The 12,860-nt window shown below is 36.3% G+C and overlaps 1 protein-coding gene across 12 annotated transcripts in view; it reads right to left on the bottom strand.

Annotated features, from left to right (window-relative positions):
• Positions 1-8,750: 8,750 nt before the first annotated feature.
• The window catches only part of Msn (serine/threonine-protein kinase msn), a 30,912-nt gene continuing 26,802 nt past the window's right edge, over positions 8,751-12,860 (bottom strand). For all 12 annotated transcript variants that reach the window (XM_072909473.1, XM_072909475.1, XM_072909478.1 and 9 more), the window contains one exon: positions 8,751-12,320. In XM_072909473.1, coding sequence (XP_072765574.1) covers positions 12,237-12,320 — 84 coding nt within the window. In that variant the 3' untranslated portion in view covers positions 8,751-12,236. The remainder of the gene's footprint in view (positions 12,321-12,860) is intronic.

The following is a 12,860-nucleotide window of genomic DNA, read 5'->3' as shown; positions in this document are numbered from 1 at the left end:
TTTAAAATTAAAGTAACTCATTTATTACGTGTTACTAATTGACAAATTCGAAATATTAAGTAATCGACACAAAACTTTACTTTTGTTATTGTGACTTTAAGTGTGATGTAAAAATAACATACAAATTAATTAAAAGCTACATGAAAGAGTAGTTAGACTAACTTGTTGATAGAACGTTTTAAAGTTCATGATTATTCAAAGATTTATTTTAACCTATCTTAGAATATTAAATTGATTTTGAAACATGTTGATTGTTAATGATGTGTTCAAAATAATATTCCATATCTAAGAGACACACATATAGAAGTGCTAAGTTACAAAGTTGGCATAAATATAACACATGAAAATGTAAAAATATTATAAAAATATAATAACGTATCAGCTGTGTATGTTAATTTGACATTAAAGTAGTGATCATAACTAGTGGTAACTTTGAACATGCGGACGTAAAATTTTTCTACCGCGCACAGGAGATAAATGTGTAGCTTTATCAAGGCGTATTATAGAAAGATGATTAAGAGTGACGACTTGGGATTATTCGTGAAATAACTCGTTAGGCCGCGCGTGTTGGTTGAGGGAAAGTCGAGCGGTGGCAATAAGTGTCGGAGGCGAAAATAACATAAGCGAAAGCGGGGCTGGCGGACCACCGCGTCTCGCGTCTCGCGTCTCGCGTCTTGCGTCTCGCGTCTCTCGCTCCTGGGGGGCTAATGGTATATACACGAGAGAGGGCATCCTCGGTGTTACGTGCGTGTGCTCGGCGATGCCGTGCACGAGACTCGCACGAACGGGACACGGCACGAGGGTCGAGAGAGACTCGCGCCAAGGGAACGAGGGGAGGGGAAGGGTCAGGGGCAAAGTGTGGTGGCGGCGGCGGAGCTGTATCGATGTCCGGGCGCGTTCGCCACCGCTGGCATACACGCCGCCAGTATCCTGCGAACGAGTGGCATGCCGCCGCCTCTCTCTCCGGTCTCCAGCTCCGGCTCTCTCTCTCTCTCTGCCCGGCCTCCCTCAACCTCGCCATCGCCAGGACTTGCCGCCACCTCCAGCTTCCACCACCACTATTCTACCGCCTCCGTCTCTACTCGCGCGCTCCGCCACCTCGTTCACCCCCTGCGCGATCTCTCCAGCGCGACTTTGCGAATCATCAATCGCCTGTGCAAATTTTTCCTCGTCCCTTTTATCCCCCAGGAGCCGGGCAGGCTCACGCACGCACCGGCGTGCGTGAGCCTGCGTTTCGATCGGCTCGAAATTCCTCTTGGAATTCGCGCAAGAGAGAAAGAGAGAGAGGGTGGAAGATCGCACCCGCCGGTTAGAATAATTTTCTTCTATGCTCCATCGTGATTCGATCGCCAGCCCCTCGTGTCCCGGCCACATTCTTCCGGGCTGTCGTGATCTAAGGTCCTTCCGCGCTTTTCGCGAGCTGCTTTTCGTGCCGCAGTCCCGGGATCGTAAATGTTTTCCGCCAAGATTAATCGTCCGGAGGGGAGCGAACGAGAGAGGCTTCTCTAGACCGAGAATGTGACTTTGATCGTGAAAATAATCTCGATCGCGACCGTTTTATCTCTCTTTCTTCTTTCTATCGATTCGATAGCATATTTTGTACATTCAAGCGTGCGATATTATTATTTTATTTAGCTTGTTTAAGAAACTTTTCCCGATATAAATATCTACATAGTATTGACATATTTTATTTTATAGCAATATGTAACATATTTATATCTTCCTTTATATTTTGTGTACTTGTCCTATTACGTATTAATAATCTTCTATATTTATTGTAGGAAAACGGGTTGAATATAATCAATAAAACATATGCGAAAGGTTAAATAATGTCTGAATAGTATGAATAAAATATCACGGGTAAATAAACAATTAATCCATATGTTTAGCAATATATAGAAATAAATAATAAAGGTTAATCTCGATGTATATAATTGAATGCAAAAATGAACAACGAAATAACAAAAAAAAAAAAACATTTTTTTATGTATATAACAAATAAAACATTTCTTTTATATACAAATAAATTATTAATTCCATTTCTTTGCAATTTATATTAAAATAAAAAAAAAAAGTACCAGGATCTTGTATACGGATCTGGATCCGAGAAGACCAAGATACTGAGCGCGGTTTAATATCGCGCTATTATATTGTTAAAAACCAGGAATATCGATCGGTGGCAATTTAAAGCTATTTGTAAAAGCTGCCATATCTTATTTACTCAAATACTACTTACGATATCTGATATAGGGATGAAACTTTCTTTAATAGCTTAAAACACCGTGTTTCCCCTATTAAGGTCATGAAAGAAGTTTTTCTTTTTTTTTATAAAACTGCATAAACTATATCTCGATATAAGCTTGAATTCTCAACGATTAATTCTAGTCTAATAATGTTCTATGTATTTTTAAATTAATTTGGCATTATATGCCGTAGAAAATATTAGTCGGGCGCTAGTGTACAAATAAATATCGTACACATCAGCTGCAGACTTATATATATTACGTGCATTATTCTGTAAAATTAATGAGAATACAGATGACAGATATAAATGCTTGAAATATTACAGTTGTTCTACGATCTTAAGCATGTTTACGATTAGTACGTGTTTAGCAGACACGCCAACGAAGAGCTCGCAGGAGGGCTGTTTACAAACTTATTGTTAGATTTGTAGAACTGTATATTCCGCGTAAAAGTGTACACGCTATTAAAAGATATATATTCCCTAGTTAAGATTAAGTTTCCAAGTAACGTTGGCAGTCGATGTTAACTCCTTCGTTGCCGAGAGAATAATGAAATATATCTAATTCTGTCACCTACAGGGATAAAGTTTTTCGGCCAGATAAAAGGAGAGGACTGGCCACGATCCATGGGACTGTTATCGACGGGAGGTGTTCGATGAATCCAGTTTTTTTTTTCGCTCTGATAGCGTGTATATCAAAGATATACATTCGCCAGCCTCTTGACGCGGCAATAGTATTGGAAAGAGAGAGAGAGAGAGAGAGAGAGAGAGGGAGAGAATATACACACGTAGAGGTGCACATCGAATTTTGAGAGAAATAAAGGAAAGGGGGAAAAAAAAGGGGGAGGACAAAGAGAGAGAAAGAGAGAGAGAGAGAGAGAGAGGCGAAAATACGACAGCGAAATGCCCGCGTTGCAATGTCTGCGACTGTCGGAAATATTTCGTTTTCGGGTCACACGGCTGCTGCGATTTCCCGCGTAGTATCTCGCGAGACGACGAGATTCCGACGCGGGAAGCCGAATGCCGGGCAAAAAAAAAAAAACCAGGTGCGAACCTGAGGAAATATAGCGGGGTCGGGGGGGGGGGAAAGAGGGGAGGAGACCTATTTCTCGAGAAAATAAAAGAGCGGAAATTCGTTTTTTCGAAGACGATCGTAACTCGTGCGAGGGCGCGAGTCTTGCGATGCGGGGTGCAAAGCACGATTGTGAGTTTTATATATATATATATATATGTATATAGATAAAAGTATAATTGGCGGTCGAAGAGAGACAGGGAAAAATTGTATGGTGAAAAATACGGTGGAGAGGAAAGGATACCGTGCCCCGGTGATTCGAAATATACACGATTACCGCAAAAGTAATAATAAACAGGGCGGCTAATTGAATTAATCGCTCTCTAACTTAGTTTCCGATCCACTGGTCGATTTCCGCGAGTATTACTCGCCAAGCTCATTAGGAGCTGTTTAGTTGCGCAAGAATTTCCGGAAGTACCGCCGGCACTCGGTATCGGCTACGCTTCCAGCGACTATCGTTTGCTCGTTAACGATAATGCTTCTGAGTTTAGAGAATACAAAAGTCCATACTACGAGCAATCAACTTACGTTCAAACGTTCCCCGGTAATGGGAACCGAATCGCTTCACCCCCTCCCTCCACCCCTCCTTTCCGCCCCTTCTTGTCTGCCCACCCCCGAACTGGGAAAAGCCGGCTGGGATGAGATGGGTATAGCAAACGAAGAAAGAGAAAGAGCGTTGCCGATGCAAGCCCGCACGCCAGGGCTTGCATACAATTAACTCCGAAAACATAAGTTTCTCGTTTCTCGTAGAGAGAAGAAAGCGTTCGGCTACGATCTTTAGACGTGCCCTGAAAAAAGCATAGGGCCTTCAGGACGTAATATTGGTTTGTAAAACCGGCGGTCTATCTATATTCAAGTAACATCCAAGAGAACACGCGCCACGTTCTTTCCCTACTTTTAAGAAATATTTTCTTTCTGAGAAAAAATATATAATACACCTCAAGTGTGTATTGATGATAGCTTACAGTTTAGTTAATAAATAAATATGTTAATATGGTTTATAAATTTTTTTTCAACAAAGATATTTGTATGGTTTATAGATTTTTTTTTTTTTTTTTTTTTTTAAGAAAAATATAAAGGCTTTATTTCTTAATTTTAAAATTCTTGACAAGATTATTAAATTGTGCGGACCATAAAAAAAAATGACCCGAGAAAAAAAATCAAAATAAACTGCGCCAGGTTCACGCTTCTCACTTTGTCCTTTGACAATTTTTCTTATCATTCTTGCCAGATTTTAAGCACTTGAGAGTGCTGCAAGAGTTTTGCAAAAGGTTTTATACGTAAAAATTATTAGAATATTATATGTTAGAGATAATTACACAAATTAGATCGCCCGCTGGACGTAAATCAGATTTCAAATCATCTCGCTCTAATTTATTTAATAAATATTTTTTACGCATACTTAGAACTTTGTTTTCTGTAAATTAAGATTGTTGATATGGAAGAAATGAGGAATCTAATATAACACGGCAATCTCAATTGTGTATTGATAGATGACACTTTAGTTAATAAACATGTTAATATAGTTTAGAGATTTTTTCAGGAAAGATGTTTTTTACACATTACTTATTGTTAGTCATTCTTAAAGTCTCTAATAATTTTCTTTTTTGTAATCTTGTTCCTCTATTTTACATTTATATGTATATATATATTTTTTTTTATTCAAAGAATTGTCTCTTTCCGTTCTAATAATAATTCTAAATATTCAAATCGAAATGTGTGCACGCTGCTTTATCAGATAACGGAAATCTAAAATACGTGACATTTCTGTTTTCAACCATATTAAAGGAAGATCAAAGATAAAAATTCGCACTGTCGAATTATTTTTAAAATTCTTTCTTTCATCCATTGCATTTTTTTTTTTTTTTTTTAAGATATAATTTAAGATTGAATTAAAAGCACCTTTTCCTAGAAAATCTAATTCTGGATAATGGAATAAAATTAACACGCGACGAATCGACGTGTTATTCTTTTCAACTTTCAACCGGTGACTAGGACGCGTATTACTATTTGAAACGGCTATTCTCCGCTATCGGTATCCGTAGTTGTTATCGAGATGGGGTGGGCGCGAAGATCAGGTGGTTAAATCCAGCTGGGCGAAACTTTGCACGCTTGCAAATCCATTCCGACGAATACTTTTAATGCGTTTAACGCGCATGCTTTCGAATAAACATATTCTCCAGTGTATACATATATACGCGTTCTCTCTCGCGTCATTACCCACGGAAACGAAACTTTCTGATTCTCGCGCCAAGGGAACAGCGGCCCGCGGTCTTTGAGCCCGTCGCTGCTAATTACTAGCCATCATTAATACAGCCGTTGGTACCCAACTCAATCCTCCGTAACATCAAACTTTACGTGAACGCTCAAAGATCGCTCAAAATTTCGGTCATTGGAGCGAATTTTAACCGCTCATCGTCGCAAGTAACCGATTGTCGAGGCAAATAATCGCCCTAATTGGCTCTTACTTTAATCATTTTTATTTCCCGCCATTATATACGCATGTAACAAGCAAGATTTAAAGTATTAAACGTTAATAGTTTCATTAGTAAATAGTGTTAACTAACATGTCGATATATATGTATTTCATTAGTAAACAGTACTAACTAACATGTCGATATATTGATCGTCAACTTTGTTCTACTCAATAACAAAAACCGATATATCGGCTTTTAGGTATTAAGGGGGTTAATAGTTTAGTGTAGTATAAGAGAGGGAGAGACAGGTCTCTCTTGAACTCGAAACTGCAATCCGTAAATTACCAGTGTAAAGTGTTTGCGAATTTTTACCTTGGATTCTCCTTTAATATCTCCTTTAATATGATTGAAAAAGTAGCAGACACACATTTCGATTTAAATATTTATAATTATTATTATAACGAAAAAAGACAACTCTTCGATTACAACAAATATATATGTAAAATAGAGGAACATTAGGAAGATTAGAAAAATGAAAATTATTAGAGACTTTAAGAATGACTAACAATATGTGAAAAACATCTTTCCTGAAAAAAATCTCTAAACTATATTAACATGTTTATTAACTAAAGTGTCATCTATCAATACACAATTGAGATTACCGGATTATATTACATTCCTCATTTCTTCTATATCAATAATCTAAATTTACGGAAAATTGATTAACACTTGTAAATAATTGACACAGGTTTTACCATCATTTATATACTTTCTGAACCAATTTCTAGATATGCGTAAAAAATATTTATTAAATAAATTAGAGCGAGATGACGTGAAATCTTATTTACGTCCAGCGAGCGATTTAATATAATTTGTGTAATTATCTAATATATAATATTCTATAATTTTCTATAATATCTTAATCAATAATTGTTACGTATAAAACTTTTTGTAGAACTATTACAGTACTCTCAAGTACTTAAAACCTGACAAAAATGTTGAAAAAATTGTCAAAAGACAAAGTGAGAAGCGTGAACCTGGCGTCTCAATTCATTTTGATTTTTTCTCAGGCCATTAATAATATATATATATTATTAATGGCAAAATATATATATATATATACGAATATAATGTTTTACGAAGGAATATTTCAAATTCATCATCAGTTTTATGTACAAATACATAATCATCTTTATAATTAACAAATATATTTATCATCATCTTTATAGTTTGTACAGAAAGGTTCATTAATGCCTTTTCACATAAATTTATATACAATACACACATATTGAAATATATACATTTTCCATATATGTATAAATAAAATATCATATATAAATGTATTACATATATAAATTTATTTATAGAGGAATTAATGACGCCTCCTGTACAATTAATTTATTATAGACGAAAAACGGAGATACGAGCAGCTTACTTCATTATTTATATGTCCGACATCTCGTACGATTTAATTTGTTTAATTAATATTTTTACGCATAGAACTTTTTATAGAATTATTATAGAATTTCAAGCGTTTAAAATCCGGTAAAAAATGCTAAAAAATCGTCAGCGAAAAAAATAAGACGTCCATTTTTTTTTGTTTAATAACTAAAACTATTTGTTTAATCTATCAAGAACTATTAAAAATAAAGCTAGAACTCTCAACAATTAATGAATTTCCACAAAGTAAGATGCCAGTTTCACACACGACTGACCGTTTACAATATGAGAGGAAAATTATTAAAAAAAGAATTTTCGAAAAAATTCTTTGAATTCCAATAAAATTCTCTGAGATTTTCCTGATTTTTTACAAACAAAATCCCTGAGAATTTTCGGTTTTCTATGTTTTTCCAGGAACACAATTAAAAGAAGAAAAGATATTTTATTCTCATTCAATCAAACAATGCTGATTTTGCATCTTTGATTTTTTCAAATATTTTTCCTGTATTACAGACACGTAAAATGATGATAAAATTCTTTGCGGTTTTTTAAAACGAATTAAAGAAATTAAATATTTAAAGCGCAAAAACGGTACGATCTATTTAAATACGAATGACCACACCGTTCCGCGGACAGGAGTTTCAAACAACATCGCTATACAAAACAATTAAACGGAAATTGGTAAACGATGAAGCTAGATCCGGTTTAGGAAAGTGCGGAGAGAAATTCGATCGCGCACGCCCCGGAAGAGCATGAATTCTCAACAAACATCGATAACTCGTAGTTACGATAAGCATCGTGCTATATACAATAAACACGCGGAAATCGCGTTAGCGATTCGGTTTGGTGTACAAATTAACAGTAGTGACTCTTATCGCGATAAACCAGTCCAACTTGTAAATTACACCCTTTAACAGCGAAAGAAGAAAATAATCATTTTCTAGAAAATCACTGATAATGACCCATACAGCACAGATCATTGCAATTACATTGCAGCAACGGTGCAATATTGCAAATTGCAATGAAACGTTGCACAAAGACATTGCAGAGATATAAATCCGCAAAATATAAACAGCACGGTTATTGCAACATGACATAAATATATTTCGGAAAAATTTCTAAATCAATATTCTATTGTATTATTATATTTTTTAAGGGTAAAACATATAGAAAGCAAAATATAAAAAATTTGAACTTTAAATAAATAACAATTCAATAACATTTATTTATAATATATTTTTTAAATAAAAAATTATCACAAACCTTTGTCAAGTTCAACTTTTTTCGTATTTTATGTGTCCATACGTTTCTGATATTTATCTATCAGAAACAAAAATGTTTTTACATGCAACATTATTCGACGATTGCAGCAACAATGCAAATTCATAACATTGCAATTTTGCTGTAATATTTCGTTGCAATCTTTCTAAAAGTGAATATTTAACGTTGCAATCCCACAGCAATATTGCAATATTGCGGTGAAAGATTGTTACAATGTGTAAACAATCCTTCTGTGCTGTATGGGGACTGATAAAAATACTCGTTGACGTAAAGGGCTGCGAATAAAGAAATGCATCAATGAAATTACGAATGTCCGTATATTTGACTTTAGCAATAGTGTGTATGTGTGTGTGTACGTGTATGTGTGAATAGTAATAATAAAAATAATGATCGTCGTAATCATAGTATACATCGCGTCTAACGATCGTGACGTTCGTAAGAATAGGAATAATAGTAATAATACAATCGATATAAATTGTCGTAATAATAATTATGAACTATACTGTAAAAAAAAAAAAAAAATCATCACTACCATCTTTGGGAGACAATGTGTAAAGAGAAAGGATAATCAAGGGGAGAGGGGAAATTTCAACGACGTAGAAAGATTAGAAAAGGAGTCGAGTAAAGATACAAGGATACAAAGACGTGGGATACAAAAAGAAAAGGGAAGTCCTCGTATAAAATTAGCTCGCGCTAGTTGACGTAATTAATAATATTACTATCATATTATATTATCCACATTCCTGCCAATCGTAAATAACCGCCCAAAAAGTGCAGTATTTTTTTTCTTTCTTTCTTTCTTTCTTTTTTTTTTTTTTTTTTTTTTTTTGCCAAAGATCATTCTCTCTTTCATTCGCTCTCGTTCTCTCTCGTTCTCTCTTTGCACTCTCTCCCCTTCTTTCGTTCGGGCATATCCCACTCGTTCTCTGTCTTCGCGCGATAAAAAGCTCCCTCCATTTAAAAAGCAGTCTTTCGTTTGCACCACACCAGGAGCTTTCCGCCCCTTCCTCGTGTGCCCTCTCTCGTGATTTTTAATGGTATAAAAAATGTTCCGCCGCGAGCGTAGAATGTCTTATGTATATACGTTACCAACTGATAACGTCGACAACTTACAACAGCGTTTACAATTGCCTTTGCAATTTCACGATTGAAATGTAGTATCGCTGAAAAATTGCCATCCATCAAATTAAAAAATGTATCTCTCCTCCGTGTGACGCGCGTGAGACACGTCATATATTTATTTATTTACACAAATAAATAAATGAGTGTACAATCTCTATCTCTCTCTCTCGCGTAACTTGATTTTTCTCGACCATTGAAATCGCTATCGCATTTACCTAATCGTATCATAAATACGCGCGTAAATCTTATTACATGATTTCTTAGTATTAAAAGTATAATTTTTTTGTTTTCCTTAATTGTCGACAAAGATCAGTCACTTTAATCGCACGTTTTGAAACGCGCGAAAAGCAAAGATATGTCAGCCTGACCGCAAGCCTGGACGAAAAGGAACATTTTCCAAATTTTGCTTACCGCGACATTCCGCTACAGAGTCAATTATTTTGCTATTCAATTTCAAATGCTGTCCAATTTTCATACAATTAACAATCGTGTGTTCATTAGCCAATAACTTGAGTTTGACGTTAATTTTAATCATTCTTTTTGTCGCACATTTGCTCTCTCATGTCACGTTGGTAACGTCATAATTATGTCTGTAACGTTAAAAAATATGTCCTCGCTAGATTTCTAACGTAACTTTTATCGATGAAATCCCTGCAAGCATCACGTATACTAATTACGTAGGTTCAATGACTCCGATCTCGTAAACAACGTGAACGAAGAACTTGAAATTTGTCCTTTCATCACCCCGTTATTAACACTGTAAGCTCCTTTAAATAGAGGATAATCCGACATCAATAAAATCGCGGTACAATAATTATTAAGGATTCCCTTTCAACCAGGAGAGAGTATCTTTGAGATTATGAGATCAGATCGTAATAACGCTTCGGAAGCGAAACAGCGATCCGCGATCAAGGAACGAGCGGGAAGACGGAAGGGCGGGGTGCTCTCTTTTAGTGCGCGTCCTCTCGCTAAGTTACAAATTTCTTACAAAAGCTGAAGACTATATCGCCTAAGTTGTTCGTCGACGACGTCACGACGAAAGATTGTTGTGCGAATGTGGTTTCTCGTAGTACAAAGACACATATTGAACGTAACAAGAACAATTACTCCAAGTTGAAAATATCAAGTGGAAAAAAAGGAAACTTAGCTATACAACATCGTTTTTCAACACCTCGTTTTTCACGCCTCGAGAAATCCCTACGGATATAATTAATCTACTATTTGTAAAAATGCGATTTTCATCATCTATCCAATGTTATCCTACCACGTTATCTCATATCGCGTATCATCGTCATCGCGCTTGCCAGTACACAAGTCCGCGAAAAGAATCCTCAGCTGCTATAACTATACAATTAATTAACGTTAGTAATTACTCTCACTTAATTCTAATTTTATTTTATGATATCGCGTCGCACGCAACGACGTCGTCCCCGTTTATTATTATGGCGTCAGTCTGTCGTAACGCGTTCGTTTCTACTAAAAACGGCGTTACACATTTTGTTAAGACCATCCACCAGAATTGAGAAATTAACAAACTGACAAAGAAAAAAATAATAATCACGACTGCAAACACTGTACGAGCTTTTCCTTTTCCTTATTCTTCGAGATTTCCGATTCTTTATACGACACTCGCAATTCAATTATCGGAGTATTTTCTTGCCATGATTACCAAGGAAGAAAAATCTCTTAGAATAGAGTCTTTCTTTTTTTTTTTTTTTTTTTTTTTTGTACAAATCAATCCAGCGATATTGCACGAGTTTCCTTATGCTGAAAACAACAGTTGCACGCTACAACCTGAGAGAGAAGAAATCTCTCTGGTATAACAATCAGTCAGTTATATGATCGCTGCTTCACCGGTAATTCGTCAGCACACTGTACTTACGTCTATCTACTCGATTTTAGAAAAATCAGAGCACAAATAAAGTTTATGTCTCGTTACGTTATTCTCTAAATCATTTTTCGTATAAAACACTCTTAATTATTATCTATTCATCGGACACATTAAAATACACTTTGTTCCGTTTTAACATTAAGTTCTTGCGAGAATTAAAGTTTACATATACGTGCCAACGTAAAACAAATACAGACTTATCGTAATGTAATTAAAGCGATAAATTTGTATTTTTTTCTTATTTTTTTTTAAGAGAGGGAAAAATACATAGAGAATATACCTTCAATATGATTTACCAGCGTGCTCTTGAGAAAATTTGCTCTGTGTTTCAACACCGTGTTAGGCCGCGCCGCGCAATCCGCAGGGCGAGCAAGTGAGAATACAGAGAAATCTCTTGACGAGAAGATTCACAAACGTTAACGTTCCCGGTGCGCTTCGTAAGGGTCGACAGTATCGTTGGAACCTATCGTCGCACTCTTCGTCCTCTTCGTATTCATAATTGTAATTGTACGATGTTGAAAGATTACGCGGATAATAATAAGAATAGTATTGACGATGACGTTGATGACGCTCCTGATGCTGTTGCTGTTGCTGTTGATAAGGATGTTGGATACGATGCGTGCACCTCCTAGTCTCCAAGGCGCTGAGTCCTGGCAGTGAAGGGCGGGCGAGCGTACGCGCCGATGGTGTATATCCCGATACACGCGGAGGATTCTGCGGTGTTGATAATCGCGAAGGTAATCTTGGGGCCAGGTTCGGCCTCATTCGGAATCACCAGTTGGCCATCCCCGGTTTGTTTAATGTCATGAAATAAATCTGGCACGAACTACCGCCTTTCGCCGACGAGAAGAATACCTGAACAAGAATATAACATTACATGTTAAACAATAAAACGACACAAATCTTAGTATGCTTTAAAAATGAGGGTCAGTAACCTATGTAGCTTGACTCAACAAGCCGGGCTTGGTCTCTAAACAATCTCAAAAACCCAGCGGGGTTACGGAGGAACTTTTAGATCTAGGTGACATTCTAGAGACTACGCTAGTCCCACTCGTATTCTTTAAAAATGAGAGTCAGTAATTTATGTAGCTTGGCTGAACAAGCCGGGCTTGGTCTCTAAACAACTTCAAAAACCAGCGGGGTCACAGAGGAACTTTCAGATTTAGATGACACCAGGGACACTCCCACTCACTAACCCCTATTACTACTACTACTACTACTACTACTACTACTACTACTACTACTACTACTATTACTACTACTACTACTACTACTACTACTACTACTACTACTACTACTACTACTACTACTACTACTACTACTACTACTATTACTACTAATACTACTATGCTTTATCTAAAATTTTGATCAATCGTAAAAACATGCGTATTCGAG

This window comes from Anoplolepis gracilipes, chromosome 17 (assembly GCF_047496725.1).
Source record: "Anoplolepis gracilipes chromosome 17, ASM4749672v1, whole genome shotgun sequence".
Classification (NCBI taxonomy): domain Eukaryota; kingdom Metazoa; phylum Arthropoda; class Insecta; order Hymenoptera; family Formicidae; genus Anoplolepis; species Anoplolepis gracilipes.
Note: the sequence above shows the minus strand (reverse complement) of the source record. Positions and strands in the feature narration are given on the sequence as shown.